The sequence below is a fragment of the Chlorocebus sabaeus genome, chromosome 12, assembly GCF_047675955.1.
Source record: "Chlorocebus sabaeus isolate Y175 chromosome 12, mChlSab1.0.hap1, whole genome shotgun sequence".
Taxonomy (NCBI): domain Eukaryota; kingdom Metazoa; phylum Chordata; class Mammalia; order Primates; family Cercopithecidae; genus Chlorocebus; species Chlorocebus sabaeus.
The window spans coordinates 5,705,784-5,726,542 of record NC_132915.1 but is presented as its reverse complement, the minus strand read 5'-3'; the positions used below and the strand labels follow the sequence as shown (position 1 = coordinate 5,726,542).

The 20,759-nt window shown below is 38.4% G+C and overlaps 2 protein-coding genes across 2 annotated transcripts in view; one reads left to right on the top strand and one right to left on the bottom strand.

Annotated features, from left to right (window-relative positions):
* Positions 1 to 20,759, top strand: part of CENPP (centromere protein P) — a 269,089-nt gene that overhangs the window by 84,799 nt on the left and 163,531 nt on the right. The window lies entirely within an intron of this gene.
* Positions 1,749 to 11,797, bottom strand: OMD (osteomodulin). Its single transcript, XM_007969746.3, is given in 4 exon segments — positions 1,749 to 2,937; positions 3,822 to 4,595; positions 4,598 to 4,785; positions 11,449 to 11,797. Coding segments are annotated over 3 exon segments (1,242 nt in total). The 5' UTR covers positions 4,761 to 4,785; positions 11,449 to 11,797; the 3' UTR covers positions 1,749 to 2,632.

Genomic DNA, 20,759 nt, shown 5'->3' with positions numbered 1-20,759 from the left:
ATATACCCATTAGCAATTCTCACTTTCCCCCATTCCCATGCTCCCCAGCTCTAGGCAACCAATAGTCTTTGTCTCCATGGATTTCCCAGTTCTGGACATTTCATATAGATGGAATCATACAATTTGTGTCTTTTTACTACTGACTTCTTTCACTGAGCATAATGTTTTCAAGATTTATCCCTGTTGTAGCATATGTCAGTGCTTCATTACTTTTTATTGCTGAATAATATTCCACTATATGGATATATCACATTTTGTGTATCCATTAATGGACATTTGGGTGGTTTCTACCTTTGGATGTGGCTGAATAATATTCCACTAAATGGATATACCACATTTTGTTTATCCATTGGTGGACATGCAGGTGGTTTCTACCTTGTGGATAATGCTATGGACATTTATATGCAAATTTTGGTGTGAACATGTATGTTCAGTTCTCTTGGGTGTATACTTAGGAATGGAATCTCTGGGTTGTATGTAACTAACTTTTTTTTTCTTTTTCTTTTTCTTTTTTTTTGAGATGGAGTTTTGCTCTTGTTGCCCAGGCTGGAGTACAATGGCGTGATCTTGGCTGACCGCAACCACCGCCTCCTGAGTTTAGGCAATTCTGCCTCAGCCTCCCAAGTAGCTGGGATCACAGGCATGTGCCACCAGGCCTGGCTAATTATTTTGTATTTTTAGTAGAAATGGGGTTTCTCCATGTTGGTCAGGCTGGTCTCAAACTCCCGACCTCAGGTGATCTACCTACCTTGGCCTCCCAAAGTGCTGGGATTACAGGCGTGAGCCACCGCGCCCAGCCATATGTAACTAACTTTTTAAAGAACTTCCATACTGTTTTCCAAAGCAGCTGCAGCATTTACACTCCTTCCAAAGGTGTATGAAGGCTCCAGTTTTTCCACTTCTTGCCAACACTTGTTATTTGTCTGCCTTTTGATTTCAGCTATCCTAGTGAGCATGTAGTGCTATCTCATCTATTTGCATTTCCCTAATGGCTTATAAATTTTAAATTGCTCTAGGTTAGAAATTGTCTTATCTTTATTTTCTAAAACATTCATAGTATTTTCCACATGTTAACTCATAATGTTTGAATTTATACCCTGTATTTAAAAATTGCAAGAAAAGGGAGGTAGGCCTTAAGATTTTTTTTTAAACTTCTGTTGAAAGTGTGTTTTGCCCATATTGTAGCATCATAGTTGCACGTTGTACTTTGTTTATTGATCCCTTATTGCCAAGCCCTATATAAGAAAGGACTTGATGAATGTTGATTAGACGAATGAATGGAGTCTTGTTCATATTCATCCTGGATTCTTGAGTTTGTCCCTGGGAACAGATGGGTGTTCTGGTTCTGATAATGCTAATAATCTCCTCAAAGATATAAACAGCATTAAAGACTTCACTTTAAACTGGTATTCCCAGAAAAAAAAAAAAAAAGACTTGCAAGCTTGAAAACTACTTCTGAAATATAGTTTGACTTGTCTGTCCATTGCATATTGTCAGAATTGTTATCATTTATATAGGCAGCCCTACATTGTTATCTGTCCCTTATCTGAGAAATTCTGTGAAACGTTAGCATGGTATATCAAGAGAGTTCATGGCAGCAGTTAGATAATCACCATTGTAAGGCACACTTAAAATACTTAAAAGTGATTTTTAAGGTTTTAAAGATGTTAAAACCTGTCATTCAAATTATAAAGGAACTGTATTCAATTTTAGCTTTACTGTAGATATTGGCTGATAAGCATAAAGTGTTTAATATTATCATTAGAACTTTATTTTGCCAACATTTAATCTTGTGAACAAAGCAGTTATTTCTTTGCAAATCATTTTGTAACAAAGAAGCCTTTCTATGGTTGTATTTATTACAAAAACATTTACCCCAGTTAAAATGGAACACAATAACATTGTTTTGGATAGTTGCTGAAATTTGCTAAAATACCAATTGCAGTGAGATAGTTTGGTGTCTTTTAGTTGTCCAAATACAGCTTTATAATTTTGTTGTTTGGGTACTTTGAGGCAAAAAGATCAGTTAATTTTGTGAATCTGTATGCCTTGGGTCCTTAGTAACTGGATGGCCTCTTACAAATCAAAAATATTACTCTATGCATTGTGTGGTGAGATAGCGGGATGGATGTCGTAATGATGAGATCCCAAACACCAGTGTGAAAGCTTTTCCGGAGAAGAGGTCAAAGAAAATGGTCTATTCCTTAAATGAATGCTTGTTACATTAATATGCCCTCCTGTCATTCAAATATTGTTCTCAGAGTGATCAAAAAGGTCATGACCTCTGGGTCTTTACTGCTAATGCTACTTCCTCATTTTTAGAAAAATTACTGTTAATAGAAATGATACACTCGCTTTTTTTAACATGATATTTCTGTATTTTAAAAAAGCGTAAGAAACCATTAACATTTATGATTCTCACTTGTCATTCTAATTTATATTTTTAAAGATTTACATTATTTTGAATAAGTTCTAATCCTATGAAATGATGCAGATGTCACCACCTTAAATTCAATTCTGATCTTATACATAATTCTAAATATATTACTTTGAGTAATACATGTTTACTTAGATTTACTATATTAAGTATAGGTTCTATGAAGTCATAAGTGTATACCTATATGGTTTCTTGCTATTCTTGATTTACATAATAATGAAGGTCAAAGTGCCCTTCTGCTCCTTCTTGTTCTGGGCTCTCGTGATCTTCACTTTCATCATCATCGTCTTGAAATCTCCTGAAAACTTGTGTCTTTAGTTGTATTGTTTGACCATTAGTGCTTCTTTGTTCACCATAATAAATAGTGTGTATATGAGGGAAGCAGAAGAAGATGTATGAGCTTATTGGTTCCTTTAGTTTATTTTGGTCCGCACGAATGTATGTTAAATGGTGGTGATGCAATGGGTCAATAGAAGGACACATCACTGTAAGATTCATCTCTGAAAGAAATAAATTAAAAATTAATCTTGCTTTATAAGGTATAATCCACAGTTATGACCATAATTCTGTGTTAGATTTTATGTTGTATGGGATATAATTAATTAAAATACTTATAAATTGAATTAGATTTCTTTTTTACATTAATCAAATAATAAAATGAAGAAAATTAAATTATAAATGAGTTTTGTATTACCAAAATATATATGGCTTCATTGGCTTTTCTGATTAATAAAGTCCTAGTAGAACAATCTCAAAAAAAATTATCTACAATCCCACTACTTAGGATACTCATTTTTCTTCATATACTCTATTATTTATCTCTCTCTATATTTTATGTATACACACACACACACACATATATATATATATATATATATTTTTTTTTTTTTTTGACACAGATTTGCTCTGTTATCCAGGTCAGAAAGCAGTTGCATGATCTCAGCTCATAGCAACTTCCGGGTTCAAGCAACTCTCATGCCTTGGCCTCCCAAGTAGCTGGGAGTACAGGCGCACGTCACCATGCCTGGCTAATTTTTTTGTTTTTAGTAGAGATGGGACTTCACGATATTGACCAGGCTCGCCTCGAACTCCTGGCCTCAAGTGATTCACCCCACCCGCCTCAGCCTCCCAAAGTGCTCTGATTTCAGGCATGAGCCACTGTGCCCAGCCTATTTCTCAATATTTAAGGCAATACAATTTAATAGAAAGGACTATAAACTGAATAGCACACATTTCTCTGGGGCAAATTTCTGCCATTCCCTCAAGCAACTTCAAAACAACCATTTTCCACAATGTCTAAAGCATAGCTTACTAAATATTTTTTTCCTTAAAAGATGAGAATTCCATTCTTTCTCTCTTTAAAACACAATAAAAGTCTACATACTTTCTATTTCATTATTTTGTAGGTATAGGTGTTCCAAATTTCTTGGAATATAGAATGCTTGCTTCAATTTGTTGTGTCCAACACTGAGTTCTACAAGGTTGGGAAGATTAAAAATATTAAATGGGATGTCTTGTAGTTTGTTGTGTGACAGTCTTAAAGCATGAAGTTTTGGAAGTTTGTCGAAGTATTTTTCGGGTATAGAAGAAATGGAATTATTTTCTAAAGACAGATACATAAGTGAAGAAGGCAAACCAGGAGGCATTGATTCTAATCTGTTATTGCAGAGGTTGAGCTGCATTAGTTTTTCCATTTTGGCAAAGATTTTCTCTTTTAGCAGAGAATCATGAAGATGATTATAACAGAGATCAAGCATGGTCAAGTTTACTAGCCCATCCATGGCATTTGTCTGCAGTTTGGAGATTTCATTGTAACCAAGAAGGAGTCTTTCCAGAGATTTAGGAAGAGGAAATGGAAATTCTTCTAAATTGTTATGCTCTAGATGAAGTTGTAGTAGATTTGGAAGCTTAGCAAACACACCATAATCAATCTTTTGAGATTTAATTTTGTTGTAGCTGAGGTTAATTTCTTTAAGATGAGTTGCATTGATGAATGAATTTGCAGTCACGGCCTCAATTTCATTGAACTGAAGGTAGAGTTGCTGAATGTGCATCGGAATATTTGGGATAGCCTTGAGTTTGCGATTATCACAGTACATTGATGATGGAAAGTTAGTTGGACAGAAGCATTCACTGACACAGCCTAAAGTATACTGAGAAAAGGAACTCCGTAGTCTACATTTTGACGAAATGGGAATCCTGTTTGATAATCATCATCTGGCTCTTGGTCATAGTCTTCATCCCACTGATAAGTTTCGTATTGGCAATGTACTTTGACTCCAAGAAAGAAGAAAATAGCAAATATTGGACTTAAAAAACCCATCTTCTTCTTCTTCTTCTTTTTTTTTCTATTGCAAGGAGAAAAGGAAACATTGTGGAGAAAGTGAGTAAACTCAATACGCTTTGTATAAATTGACAGTTATGTGAAATGTATTATACCTATGTCTGTATATAAAAGAATATCCAGAAAGAATGGGCAGTGCTCAAACCAAAATTTTTTTCTTTCTTTTTTTGTGACAGTGTCTCCTCTGTCGCTCAGGCTGGGGTACAGTGGCACGATCTCAGCTCACTGCAACTTCTGCCTCCCAGGTTCAAGCGATTCTCATGCCTCAGCCTCCCGAGTAGCTGGGACTACAGGTGCGCGCTACCATGCCCCGCTTATTTTTGTATTTTTTAGTAGAGACAAGGTTTCGTTATGTTGCCCAGGCTGGTCTCAAACTCCTGACGTCAAGGGATACTCCAGCCTCAGCCTCCCAAAGTGCTGGGATTACAGGTGTGAGTCACCACACCCGGCCTCAAACCAAAATTAATGTTTAAGTACCAATGAGGTGAGATTTTTTTTCTTTTTTTTCTTTTTCTTTTTTTTTTTTTTTTTGGAGGTGAAGTCTTGCCTCGTCACCCAGGTTGGAGTGCAGTGGCGCAGTCTTGGCTCACTTCAACCTCTGCCTCCCCGGTTCAAGTGATTCTCCTGCCTCAGCCTCCCGAGTAGCTGGAACTACAGGCACGTGCCACTACACTCAGCTAATTTTTGTGTTGTTAGTAGAGACGGGGTTTCTCCATCTTGACCAGGCTGGTCTCTAACTTCTGACCTCAGGTGATCCCAGCACTTTGACCTCTCAAAGTGCTGGGATTATAGGCGTGAGCCACCACGCCTGGCCGAGATTTTTTTTTTTTTTTTTTAAATCACATATTACACTGAACTAGAGTCAAAAGTCTGGTATACTAGACTTTCTACCAAGTAACCATCTTTTAAGAGTCCCAGTTTACCTTGCTTACTAGAGTATAGATCTATGATGATAGCATGACATCATTCAACTACAGTCTGATCCCTCCACTATAAATGCTGGGTGTTCTTTGGAATTACCTGATCCTTTAATGATGGCCACTGCCTGGGGGAGGAGAGACCTTTATTTTAGTTAGAGAGCTTTTGCCTGGGAGATTCTACAACTTCTATTTGTTTTCTGCCCTTCAGAAGAACATGAAATGCTCCCTTTTATGTGATAATTTCAGATATTTAGAAATAGTATTCATGTTTCCTTTTAATATTTTCTGTCCAAAACTAATTGCACCATCAAATTTTCCTCATGAAACAGTTTCCAGAATCCAATTATTTAGTCTCTGACTCTGCTTGAATAACTACTTTAAATCCTAAAGACGTACAATGTTTACGTTCTACAAAATTCAAGTGTCTTTACATTTTTCTTCCTAGCTTCCTTTTTTCCATTAATATATTTAAGTTAAGTTTTAGATATACAAATATTATTAAAAACACACTGTCCCTGTCTCCCGGGAGTTTAAAGTCTGGTGGAGGATTAGATACATATGCAGCAGAATGCAGGAGGAGGATATTGTGTGGAGCAGGATTGCAAGGGGGCACACTTCGCAATGAACACTTGGTGCTGAAACTTGAAGTTCTAGGGAAGGGTCAATTGTGTCCCAGATGAGAAGCCTGAAACCTACATTTCATTTCTGTCACTTAACATATCTGCCTCTTGCCTCATCAATAAAAGAATTGCAATTATAGCTGAATTATACCTTGGCTGCTTATCTGCTTATCTTGTATGTTGCCTTGTGTCTTTTTTTTTTTTTTTTTCTTGAGATGGAGTCTTGCTCTGTTGCCCAGGCTGGAGTGCAGTGGTGTGATCTTGGCTCACTGCAGCCACCACCTCCTGGGTTTAAGCAATTCTCCTGCCTCAGCCTCCCCAGTAGCTGGGATTACAAGCACGCTCCACCACACCTGGCTAATTTTTGTATTTTTAGTAGGGACGGACGGGGTTTCACCATGTTGACCAGGCTGGTCTCGAACTCCTGACCTCATGATCCACCCACCTTGGCCTCCCAAAGTGCTGAGCCACTGCACCCAGCCTCCTTGTGTCATATCTTGCCTGCTTATCCCACCTGGTGGTTGTTAGCATTGTATGAGCTATGCATGTACGAGTACTTTGCATGTTGAAAACTGCTGTCTAGATGAAATGAATGTATTGTTTAGGAAAAACGTTTAAAAAAATCCTACCTCTTTTATTCTGAGACCTTTCTACTTTTCCTATCCAGGATTTCATGAGAGAATGAGTTTCCTAAAAAATTGTTGCATATAATGAAATGACTTATCTCCTATTCATCTAGAATGGTTCTGTTTTTCATCATTGGTATAATTGAGAGAATAATTACTTAAGTTATTTTCTTTGACAGAACCTCATTTGAGAAAGGTTAAGAAACATCTCAGTTTCTTGTTCTTTTCTTGTCAGAAATTATAAATGTATAAATGTAACTATTATGTGTATTTGGGATTTGAAGTAGTTATTCAGGTGAAGTCAGAGACCCTTGAGCTCTTTTCCTGCAGTGATACTTTCCTTCATTCTTCCTCACCATTTGCTCCCATGCGCCCGCATCCTGGGTTTTGCCATTGCTCTTACTGGAACCCTTCATACTCTCCATTTTGAGTATTCCACACTCAGACCACTATCTCTATGTAGTAACTCCAGCTGCAATAATTCTTCAATTTCAGTGGAACCTCAGCTATTGATTCTACTCTTTTTCACTGTCCCTCATCCATCCTTGCCAACATTGTCAGTTCCTTCTTACCAACTTAGACCCCATAGTTCATCACTATCGTTGCTCTTTTGCACATGCCCTAAACTTTCTGGCTCCTTCAATCTGCCAGACTCCAACTCTGGTTACTCCAATTCTCCACCTACTCACAGCCTGACTGTCACAGCTGATTGTAACTAAAGAAAAGCAGGAGCATGGTGACTGGTCTCACTCTCAATTCAAGACCACTAACCTCAAGTGCTGTCCTGCTGCATTTCCTTAGACCATCCTCTTTCCCTCTCTTCTATGCTACTGTTTTGTAACTTTCCTCTCTCAAGTCTCTAATAACTCATTCCCCATTATTATTTTTGGGTGATGACCTTGCTTCTTTTTTTTAAGTCAAGAAAATAGGATCGAGATATCATTTATTTCTATTTTCTTATATTTATCCCTACCAAAAGAAAATGCCAAAATAGCAATGGTTTTTTTTTTTTTTTTTAACAGTATATGCTTTTGAAAACTCATGACGTTTCTTTGTGCAACTCTATTACATCCATTTTTCTTTCTTTTCTGTGAGATTTGTGGAAGATGTGGCATTTGACCTAGACTTTGAAGGAATGTTGAGGTTCTCATAGAGGGAGGTGAGGAAGAAGATCTCTGGATAGAAGAGATGAGCAAAAACATAGAAGCAACAGATGGTGATGTGTTTGGGGTATGTGGTTGGTTAACTCTTGAAGGAGCAAAATAAGACTATTAAATCCAGATCTGAAGGGATTAGCCTAACTTTTTTTTCTGAGACAGAGTCTCGCTCTGTCACCCAGGCTGGAGCACAGTGGTGCACTCTTGGCTCACCCTCCGTCTCCTGGGCCTGAGTGACTCTCTTGCTTCAGCCTCCAAGTAGCTGGGATTACAGATGCGTGCCACCACATCTGGCTATTTTTTTTTGTTTTTTGTAGAGATACGGTTTTGCCATGTTGCTCAGGCTGGTCATGAACTTCTGGGCTCAACCAGTCTGCTGCCCGCTCAGCCTTTACTTGAACATTTTGCCTAATCAAAAGTTTAATGTAACTTTTTTACCAAAGTGCTGGGATTACAGGCATGAGCCACCACACTTGGCCTTGGAGGGCCTAAATTCTGACCTAAGGAATTTGTGCTCTGGGAATGAATGCTTAATTTAATGAATTAACATATTTAGGCTGTGATTTCACACTACAGTCAGTGTTCACGAGTGAAAAAGTAGAGAATCTTGGAAGGAGGTGGAATTAAGGAGTTACGGTCTTATACCAAAGGGCAGTGTTGAGAGTAGCTCTCCTTGCTGGGCTGGAAGTTCCCAGTGGGTCTGCTTGGAAATGCTTATTCACCTACTGTACTCTACTACTTTACCATATGTGAACATGCTTAGTGAAGCACTTTACAAATATTAGCAGTTAGTTTGATTGGGTTATATCAGTTTATAGTTATCTTGTATTATTTCTAGTGGTGAGGCACTATGCTAAGTTGGTGGAGAATACAGAAATGAAGAAGACATGAAACCATAGTCCCTTCTGTAAAGAGCAAACAACTTAGTGGAAGAGAGAGATACAACAAAGTGAACCCTAATCTGAGGCAGAGGGTAATATTGTTTGTAGCAGAGATAGGCAATGCTGTGGGGCCAGCGGCTTACCTCAGCTACAGAGGGACAGGAAAGTCTTTTGTAGATATCATTTGACCAAGACTTTGGGAGATTAATAGGAATGGATATAGAATATTCGATACATTTTATACTCATTGATGGTATTTTACATATAATTTTATAATATTTTCTTGTGCTCATTATAGTACAACATATTAACTCTTTATTTTTGGAGACAAAACCTCGCTCTGTCACCCAGGCTGGGGCGCGATGGCGTGATCTCCACTTACTGCAACCTCCGCCTCCCAGCCTTAAGTGATTCTTGTGCCTCAGCCTCCTGAGTAGCTGGGATTACAGGCGTGCATCACCACGATTGGCTACACTTTTTTGTATTTTTAGTTAAGACGGGATTTTGCCATGTTGGCCAGCCTGGTCTCGAACTCCTGACCTCAGGTGGTCCGCCTACCTCTGCCTCCCAAAGTGCTGAGATTATAGGTGTGAGCCACTGCACCTGGCTGAAAACTCAGCTTGATTTTTATCCTTTTGTTGAGAACATTAGCTCATCATCAGTTAGCAACCTTACATTTGAGAATTAGAGTCTGTTGTTCAACAACTATGAAAAATTTTGGGGAAAAAAGAAGAAGGCCTCGAATCAAGACATCATGATTGGGGCGTCTTTGAAAATAAAGAGATTCTTAATGTTGTCTGCTTTTGGTCTTTGTGAGCACCGAAGAAGAAAGTCTTTCCTTGAGGAACAATTTGTCTTCTAAACCTGAACTTATCTTAAACATCCTTGTCCTCCTCCCTCCACGTTTCTAACCATGTAGTACAATCTTGTCCCACTCCCTTTGATTAAGTGCAGTTTTCTGGTCTGAAATCCATCCTGTTTTCATCTATATGCTCATTATTTTCTATGCCTCTTACTCTTTCCCCATGATGGTTTCCCATGTTACAACAATCGCTTATTTTATCCAAATTTTTCATTCCCCAACTAATCTCTTCTCAGTCATTTGCTAAACATATTTTTGTTACTTCTGCTTTTCACATTCTACGATCTATGCCTTGTTCTCTATAGGATAACTCACAGCAGTATTGTATACTTCATTGTCGATCATCTCATTTCCTGATATCTTTTAACAGAATCTAGTACAATGCAGTGTTATAAGTGCTCAAAGATTTGTTGGATGAATGATTGGTTAATAAGCTATAGGTTAAGTCTTGCAAATGCTTCCCTCCACTAATGTTGGTTATTCCTAGGCATTTATTTCACCATGGTAATTTCTTCAAACGAACATATTCATGAGAGCTTGACCATTCCTTTTTCTATTGAATATTTCTTCATCACAATATACTGTATTCCTCACTTTCCTAGTACATTGTGTAGTAGGAAAATAACAAATGTGAAAAAGAATGGAACAAAGTAAAATATATATATTACCAGTTTTCAATGTGAATTTTTCATATTATAGCAATAAAAGCATCTATGTCATAATGTTTCTCTTACTTGGAGAAAAGCACTTATGTGTTCATCAAGAAAAGTTTTAATTGAAATTACTGGTGAGGTATAATTTACTTGTTCAGGAAAACTTTAAAGTAAAAGCCTCATAACATTTTATTATGTTAAAGACATAATTGTTTTTATTTGTATGCCATCGAAATTAGCATATAAGAAGGCAAATATTATTATATAATTTAGATTTTTCCAAAAAAGTTCTAAATTTTAATTTTGTAAAATTCTTTTGCTATTCAAAGTACAATTACCTCAGTTATTTTTAGCCATAATACATTTAAATCTTAATTAACTAAAACCCAAAGTAACTAGATCCTTCGGTAAACTAGACAGAGGATCTGTATCTTCCCTTTGAGAAAGAAGTAAATGAAAAGACAAACATTCTATATCAGGGATTTAGTCCGTAGAGAAATTTGGAGGAAATCTTGAGTGAAATTTGTACAAATGCCCATCAACCCCCCAACCGGAATCACTAGCATTGCTCAGCTGTATGCCTCAAAGGCATTAACTGGTTCTTTGTTACTTATAATTCACAGAGAAAAAGAGACCTAAGGAAGAGGAAGAGATTGATTCCTTTAACATGAGAATCTTTCCTTTCATTCAAAGTAAAAAAAAATCTAAACAAAGATTTTTTTGTTGGGTAAATCTTAAATGAGAAAGTTAAACTCATTATACTACTTTACTTGAACATTTAGCCTAATCAAAAGCTTAATGTAACTTTTTTACCAAATTTTGCTTCCAAAAATTGTGCTTTTATAATAGATGCAGTCTATTTTAATATTAAGCAAATCCAATATACTTTTTAAATTTTAACAGTAGGAATACATTCTTAAAAAATTGAAAATTATTTTATTATCATACCTGTTCAATTTGCTTTAGTTTTCAGGGGTTGATGAATTTGTAAATCCTTTAAATGAATCAGAAATTCCTAAATTCTTTAACTGAGTCTCTTAAAAATCCACAGTAACTCTGTGTCCAGACAGGGCTGTCTCTTGAATTACTGTAGCAATTTAAGCAAATACAATCTTCTTGGAAAACACTTGGGTTGAATTAAAATTATGTATTTCTTTTCATGACATGAAACTTTGTGGACTGAAATTAAGATGCTTGTGTTCTTGGTCAGATTTATGTGGCTTACTTCTTTCTTTTCCCCTTAATTTTGGTTTGAGGTGTGGCAAGAATTTCCTCTAATGTGAAAGGCAAACAAAACTAAATGAAACAGCATGTACTGATTACTGTTTTTATTTTCATTTTCATGCCAAAGAATTCTTCAAATTAAGGCCCACTGTGACAGGGAACTCCAGTGTCTCAGCAACTTAAGGTGGAACTCAAAATTTCTTTTTTTATTTTTTGAGATGGAGTCTCGCTTTGCCACCCAGGCCAGAGTACAGTGGTGCAACCTTGGCTCACCGCAACCTCCACCTCCTGGGTTCAAGCGATTCTCCTGCCTCAGCCTCCCGAGTAGCTGGGATTACAGGCATGACCCACCACGCCTGGCTAATTTTTTGTATTTTAGTATGGGTTTTCACCATGTTGACCAGGCTGGTCTTGAACTCCTGACCTCAGGTGATCCTCCCGCCTCCGCCTTGCAAAGTGCTGGGATTACAGGTGTGAGCCACCACGCCTGTCCTGGAACTCAAAATTTCTTGAGTTGCTTGGTTGTTCAACACCTAGGTTCACATCAGTACTTTGTTAAAACAAGGAATCAGGATTAGAAACATATAACATTTTGCATTCGGTTTATTTTTAAAAGGCACTGGATTGTTGTTGCTTACACAGATTAAGTATATGACTTTTCTATACAAAGGCTTATATCCTCATTTCTATCAGCTATCTCATTTCTCCTCTTGTTTGCAGATGTACCCACTAGAATGCCTTCTACTATCCTTTGAGATAAAATTAGTCAGTTGGTTGCACTCCAAAGGTTTATTTCCAATATGCCTGTTTTTAGTATTGCACAAAATAATTTTGTAGTATTGAATAAAATGGAATGAAAAGCTTATGTTGCTCAATAGCTATTGCCTTTATTTTGTAGATTTGGAAAGTTTCTTCATTTCATAGAGCTGTCTCTCCTGAATAGTAAGAGTTAACTGTTTTTAATGTTTAATTTTTACACTGTTTTCGTATTCTAAACAGAGAGTTGACTTGTGTCTTTTGGCAGTGGACTCAGAGTTCATTTTGGGGGGAATTCTTAAGCTTTTACAAACTAATAAGATAAAGTGAATCCTGGAGTTCATTTTGTTTCCTCAAAAAAGTGTTTTCCATTAGCTTTTTACAAAGAACTCACAAGATTTATTTTGTTAAACTTTGCATTTAAGAAAAGTATACAGTGTTTCAAGTGATGCTTTGGCAGTTGTAAAAATCTAGTCTATTATTGGAGACATTGGTATGAAAAACGTGGCAGACCGCATTTGAGCCAAGATTCCATCTCGTTACTGATCTTTTCCATATGTTTTCTGTTAGTGTCTTTGTTCTGAAAACTCAGGCTTTCACTAAGGAAGAGAGAACAAATCTGTGTACTTTTTTCAGAAATGGTTTTATGTGCCTTCACGGTCCTTTTGGAAGATTAACTTAAAATCAACAGCCTAATGTTTATATAACTTCTCATTAACTCTGTGATTTGGATTTACAATATTGATTGTTATTCATGTTTTTAACAAATGTGAGAAAAAAATATCAGTAGGTAATTAGAGCACACAGAATACAAAATGTCTAGAAAATGTAAACTGATTGGCAATGTCTATCTAGGAGGTTTAAGGTGGCAAGGGGTGGGAATGCAGGGAGGTGGTGGTTACAGTCAGGCCTTAAAGGAAAAAATAGGCGATATGAGTTTGTAATAGTTCACTGTTTTAGTTAAGCGGTTATAATTGTAGCAGTTGGGGAGAAAACGAGTTGAATAGTTGAAAAGTGTAAATTATATGCTATGATTATACTTTGATGGAAATAGATTCAGTATCTCAAAGCTGAGTGACATAGGACTGGCTAGGAAAGGACCTCCTGAGACCTGCTTAATTAACATAATAAGCATTACAATTTTCTGTGCATTTGTTCCACTTTATTGGGCACCTACTTTGTGCATATTTTAGGCGCTTGGGACTCAGCAGTGAAAGACTCTGTTGTTATAAAGAAGGAAAACAGAAAATAAATGTAAATCATCATAAAATGCAGAATATAAACAAGGTAGAGTGCGATGGAAGAGAATAATGCAAGGTAAAGGGATAAAAATGAGGCATTGGGGTACGGGTCAACAGTTCAGGCATTGCTGTATGTGGGGACTGGAATGGAACAATTAAGTTATGGTATGGCAGATGGTGAGAGCCGAGTGTCTCACTGTTGGAGTGGGAGTTACAAATAAATAAGCGAGGTGAGGTGGTGACAGTGATCCATGTGGTAATAGATTAGAGTTGAAGACATCAGTATGAACTCATATTTAGCTTAATGCAACTGGTTAAAAGGGAAATGTAGTTATGTTATGTATACATAATACACACATAGACCTCCTTGCTCTGTTGGCTGAGAGAGCCTACAAGCAGGAGCATTTTAAGCAGCAGCAAACACAGTCAAAGCCCAGTTCTTGGTTTCTAACATCATGTTTCAGTAAAAGGAACCAGGGCTGCTCCTTGGAGAAATGGCTGATTCCAGGAGGACTGGAGCAAGGAAAGTAGGAGATGGGCCTGGAGCATTGCACAGTACCAGAAAAAGGACACTCAGCAAAGAAAGAAATCTGGGGAGTGTCTGTTCTACTCAGTTTTGCTGTGAACCTAAAACTGCTCTAAAAAATAACATCTGTTAATCTTTGTTGTTGTTGTTGAGACACAGTCTCGCTTTGTCGCCCAGGCTGGAGTGCAGTGGCACCGTCTTGGCTCACTGCAGCCTCCACCTCCTGGGTTCAAGCGATTCTCCTGCCTCAGCCTCCCGAGTAACTGGGATTACAGGCATGTGCCACCATGTCCGGCTAATTTTGTATTTTCAGTAGAATCGGGGTTTTTCCATCTTGGTCAGGCAGATCTCGAACTCCCTACCTCAGGCAGTCTGCCCACTTCAGCCTCCCAAAGTGCTGGGATTGCAGGCATGAGCCACCATGCCCTGCCTATTAATATTTTCAAAAGGGTAGGCAGACACTATTTTAGGTAGTTTAGATATTTAGAACTGAATATGGTGACAGGGGAAGCCAAGTTGGTATCAGAGTGGTGACAGGCCAGCTTGGCTGATGCCTAGTGATCTAGGAGGAGGGAGTCGGTGGTATTTTCACAGGTAGCCAGTGTCAGGGTCAAGGCAGACATATGCCTGGAAGTAACCACCTCTCAGCATTCTAAATGGAATCAAGTTTGTAAGGCAGATAATGAGACACTTAGCTAATGAACTCCTTCTATCAGAAAGGCCACTTGGGGAGCCATATAGAAACAATCCAAACATTAATTGCAGTCAGTCTCTTGGTCTGTCTGCTCCCAGGGAGCCCTGAATTCATGGCGCATACTCACAAGCTTTCTTGGCCGTCTTCATTCACATTTTCTGTAAATGGTGCCCCCATCCCAACCCTGACCACTCTCTTGTGTAAGCCAGAAGTTTGGGAGTCCTTTAAATTAGTGCCTTCTCAAGTGTGGTAGGAGGTCCATCAGCATCAGAATTACCAGAGCTGCTTATTAAAAATTCAGGTTCCAGCATCTTTATATACTCTAGATCTACAAAATCAGAACCTCTGAGCATGGGCTCAGGAACTTCCATTTTAAACAAGTGTCCCAGGTCCCACCAAACCTTGAGAACCACTGATGTAAATACTTCTCCCTGACTTTCAAATTGAATCTGTTGGTGAATCTTTTGTGTTCTACACCCAAATATCTTTTTGGTCTGTCTTTGTCTCATACCATGACTGCCATCATCTCAAACCCGGATGCTCTGGGTAGGGTCTTGACTATGTTCACACATATCCTTCTCCAAGCAGTTTTCTTGCTGTCTGCATAAAAATCAGACTGCACACTGTCTCTACTTAAACTTCCTTGTTTCTACTTGTTACTTGTTTCTACTTGTTACTTTCAGTGATGCTTTATTTTAAAAAAGTAAATTCCAAACACTGATCTTCAAGATTGGGGATGATCTGACCTTGGCCTACCACTTGCCCATTCTTGGAATGTTCAGTTTGCTCTACTGCTGGTTTCTGCGCTGTACCCACACTGGCTTCTTTTTGAGACTCACATTGCCATGTTTCTGTCTCACTATGACCTTTGAAGGAGCGTCTCTGTCTGTTGAGGATGCTAGGCCTCTGTACCTCTCATTCTCGTTGTTAGCTAACTCTTATCTTTAAGACATCAGCTTATCCCAGCTGCAATTAATTATGAATGTAATTATTTGTCTGCTTTCTCCTTTCTGACAAGATTCTTTTATGAGCTGCCATGTCCTCAGACTGTCTGTCAATAGTGGTTGCTCAATAAATATTGTTTGAATGAATGAATGAATGCACAGTACCTTCCAATGCGTATCTTCTTCTCCATTTTCTGAATATGTTTTTAATTTCCTGCCTGTTGGAGGAAAGATGCCTCCAGACAATGGCCTCTATCAATTCAGGGGAATAATCTTACTGTCACCTCCCAGACCTTACCTGGTGAACTCATCAGCAGGCCTCATAGGCCCTGTATGTGGAACCAACTTTTATTAACATAAAAGCATGAATACAGAAACACTGAAAACAGAAGACAATCAGTGAATACTTGGCTAAAGTCTACACAACACAACGAAGGGAAAGAACAAATGACTGTTATGCTTAACTCAGCATCTGAATCACCTGAATATAATCTTGTCATTTTCAGGCCAAGTGAGGTGGCTCACGCCTGTAATCCCAGCACCTTGGGAGGCTGAGGAGGGCAGATTACCTGAGGTCAGGAGTTCCAGACTAGTCTGGACAACATGGTGAAACCTTGTCTGTACTAAAAATACAAAAATTAGCCGGGCATGGTGGTAGGCGCCTGTAATCCCAGTTACTCGGGAGGTTGAGGCAGGGGAATTCCTTGAACCCAGGAGACGGAGGTTGCAGTGAGCCAAGATCGCACCATTGCACTCCAGCCTGGGTGACAAGAACGAAACTCCATCTCAGAATCATCATCATCATCTTGTCCTTTTCTTGTGAATTTCTTCCAGAGATATTTTGTACATATAGAAGCAAATGCGTATATTTAAAATCATTATTTATCAAGAAGCATTCTTGCATGAAATTTGAGATGTTTCTACTCTTTTCCTAATGTAAACATTGGTGCAGCTAATATACTTTTATAAGGGACTGCACATGTGTCTGAGGGGTCAATCTTCAGGCACAGATGTGATTATTCTCCTCAGAGGCCCTTCCAAGTGGCACTCCCAGCTGTTAAATCCTCTGCATACCATTTATCAGGTTTTAATCTTTCAGTGATCCGGTGGGTTAAAATGGTATCTCATAGTTGAGTTCTTATTTCTCTTACTGTGGATCTGGTTGAATATCTCATATATTTTACAGCCCTGTATGCTGCTTTTTCTGGAACTGCTTGTATCTTTTACTTTTGTTTCTACTGTATTGTAGGTCTTTCGCTTAATGACTTTTAGGAGTTCTTTATGCATAAGGGAAACTATGTGCTATGACTTATAACTATTATTTTCCAGTTTGTAATTTGCTTTTGATGGTTTTGCCATGAAGACTTTTTGTTACATCACTGGGTTTATCCATCTCTTCCCCTCCCTTTTTTTTTTTTTTTTTAAAGATGAAGTTGTTCAAGTGATTCTCCTGCCTCAGTCGCCCAAGTAACTGGGATTACAGGCACCCACAACTATGCCTGGCTAATTTTTGTATTTTAGTAGAGACAGGGTTTCGTCATGTTGGCCAGGCTGGTCTTGAACTCCTGACCTCAGGTGATCTGCCCACTTCGGCCTCCCAAAGTGCTGGGATTACAGGCATGAGCCACCGCACCTGGCCATCTCTTCTTAACAGCCTCCTGGCTTTTGTGTTATAGTTACTTCTGCATTCGCAGAAAAATTCTTCCTTGATTTCCACTGTTCATTTTAGGACCATTATGGTTTATTTTGTTGTTGTTGTTTTGTTTTGTTTTTATTTATTTTTTGTTGAGATGGAGTCTCACTCTGTCACCAGGCTGAAGTGCAGTGGCGCAATCTCGGCTCACTGCAACCTCCGGCTCCTGGGTTCAAGCAATTCTCCTGCCTCAGCCTCCCAAGTAGCTGGGACTACAGGTGCACACCAGCACTCCCAGCTAATTTTTGTATTTTTAATAGAGACAGGGTTTCACCATGTTGGCCAGGATGGTCTCGATCTCTTGACCTCATGATCCGCCCGCTTCAGCCTCCCAAAGTGCTGAGATTACAGGTGTGAGCCACTGCACCTGGCCAGTTTCTTTATTTTCAAATTTTTTTAAAAAAATTTGCATTTGAAAATCTGGTATGTTTAGTGTTTACAGTACTTGTTAAGTATGAAATGTGATCCCACTGAATATTTTGCTGGCATTAATTGAATAGTCCACCTTTCCCCTATCAAATTTGAAATGCCACTGTTTCCATACACTAGATTTCTTTAACTATTGAAGGCATATCTCGACATTATATTATTTCCCGTTGACATGCTTGTCGATTGATGCATTGTTGGCATTTGATGTGGATAAGGGTACGTTTGTTTAGATCTCATTAATACTTAATACTTGGTATTCTCTAAACTTTTTCCAATTTGGTAAGTATTCAATGGCAATACATTGTGATTTTAACTTCCATTGGCCTGCCTACTGAAGAGATTGAACATCTTTTCAAATGTTTTTCAGACATTTGGATTTTCTCTTCTGATGTGTGCCTGTTGATGTTTTTTACTCATTTTTCTTTTCTTTTTTTTTTTCTGATGCAGAGTCTTGCTCTGTCACCCAGGCTAGGGTGCAGTGGCACGATATTGGCTCACTGCAGCCTCTGCCTCCCAGGTTCAAGCAATTCTTCTGTCTCAGCCTCGCGAGTACTTGGGATTACATGTGCCCACCGCCACGCCCAGCTAATTTTTGTATATTTAGTAGAGATAGGGTTTCACCATGTTGGCCAGGCTGGTCTTAAAACTCCTGACGTCGTGATCTGCACACCTCAGCCTCCCAAAGTGCTGGTATTAAGGCCATTACCCACTGCGCCCGGCCTTTACTCATTTTTCTGTTATGTAATTTTTTAAAATTGATTTTTACAGATTCATTATATCGCATAGATACTAACCTCTTGCTGGTTATACCTATGACTTTGTGTTACAGGTTTTCAGTTGATTCTCTTGAATTTTTTGGGCACATGTGGATCATATGAAAATGGTAATTTTGGCCGGGCTCAGTGGCCCACGCCTGTAATCCCAGCACCTTGGGAAGCTGAGGCAGGTGGATCACCTGAGGTCGGGAGTTCGAGACCAGCCTGGCCAACATGGCAAAACCTGGTCTCTACTAAAAAGATAAAAATTAGCTGGGCGTGGTGATGGGCGCCTGTAATCCCAGCCATTCGGGAGGCTGAGGCAGGAGAATCGCTTGAACCTGGGAGGCAGAGGTTGCAGTGAAACTCCATCTCAAAAAAAAAAAAAGAAAAAAGAATACGGTAATTTGACCTTCTCTTTAATTGCTTTTGAGAGACTAGCTCTTTGTTTGAAAGACGTTTTGTAAATCTTTAGTATCTAGACAGCTGGACTATTTATTGTTTGGTCTTTCAGTTAGCTCCTATAAACCACATGAGATGAAAGTACATTTCAAATCAATAAGCCACGTGACAACAAAACTAGCAGATATCGTAGAATCCTCGCCAAATAAGGAGAGTTAGGTGTAAAAGCCAGCACACAACCAATCACAGGCTGCAGAAAAAGCAAGAGAGCACTCATAGGCACGGGAGCAGCCAGTGCTCCACCCTCACAGAAGCAAAAAATTATATACACAATTAAAAAATGATTTTCTACATAATTAATTCAAAGTTTCCTCTACAATGACTGGTACTAAGTACTTGGCACTTTTAGAAATCACGTTTTCAGGACTAGGAAAGGGTGGAAAGATGCATTTTACTTGGTGAAATCATTGAGAAATATTTTTATTGTTGAGGAGGTACAAATAGAAGTAGACCCTTTAATTTGGGGAATACATAATCCATCGTATTAGATAATTGGAGGAAACGGCAGGAAAAAGATACAAAAAACTTTTGGACTTGAATCTTTTGTGGTATTGATTTATTTTTTCTTCGATTAAATAAAAAAGATACCCTGAGATACCATAAAGCAAAAAGGCATTTGGGGAGTGCCTTAGTTCATCTTTTGCTACTATAACAGAATACCACACACTGAATAATTTATAATGAACAGGAATTTATTTCCTCACAGTTCTGGAGATTGCGAAGTCCAAGATCAAGGCACCAGCATTTGGCAAGGGACTTCTTGCTGGGTTAAAGAGAGCAAGAGGGGGTGGTTCTACTCCTGTAATAACAGCATCAGATAACCTAAATACTTCTTAAAGTTCCCACCTCTTAATACTGTTATGATGGCAGTTAGGTTTCAACATGATTTTTGGAGGAGACAAACATTAAAACCATAACAAGGAAGGAGAAGTAAATTCCTCCCTCAATCACTTTTCTGTTTGACTGGTACTTGGTACACACAGTGAGTCTCCCTAATTACATTTGGTTTTTTTTGTAAGGCAGCCTGATAACCTTTTTTTCTTCTCTAATGTGGGGAAAAGGTACATTAAGCAGAAAGATTACCTTCTATAAGTTAATAAGGGATTATATAGTTTGAGATACATTTATAAAACATTGTTATAAAACATCTGGAATGTTTTATAAATGATTGCTATGAGAACAATGAAAATTTAATTACAAAAATATACCCTAGGCTGGCTGTGGTAGCTCATGGCCTGTAATCCTAGCACTTTGGGAGGCCGAAGCAGGCGGATCACTTGAGGTCAGATGTTCAAGACCAGTGTGGTCAACATGGCAAAACCCCAACTCTACTAAAACTACAAAAATTAGCTGGGCTCAGTGGTGCATGCCTGTAATCCCAGCTACTTGGGAGGCTAAGGCAGGAGAATCACTTGAACCCGGGAGGCAGAGGTTGCAGTGAGCCAAGATTGTACCATCACACTCCAGCCTCGGTGACAGAGCAAGACTTCATCTAAAAAAAAAAAACAAGTATACATTTTTTTAAACATCAACTG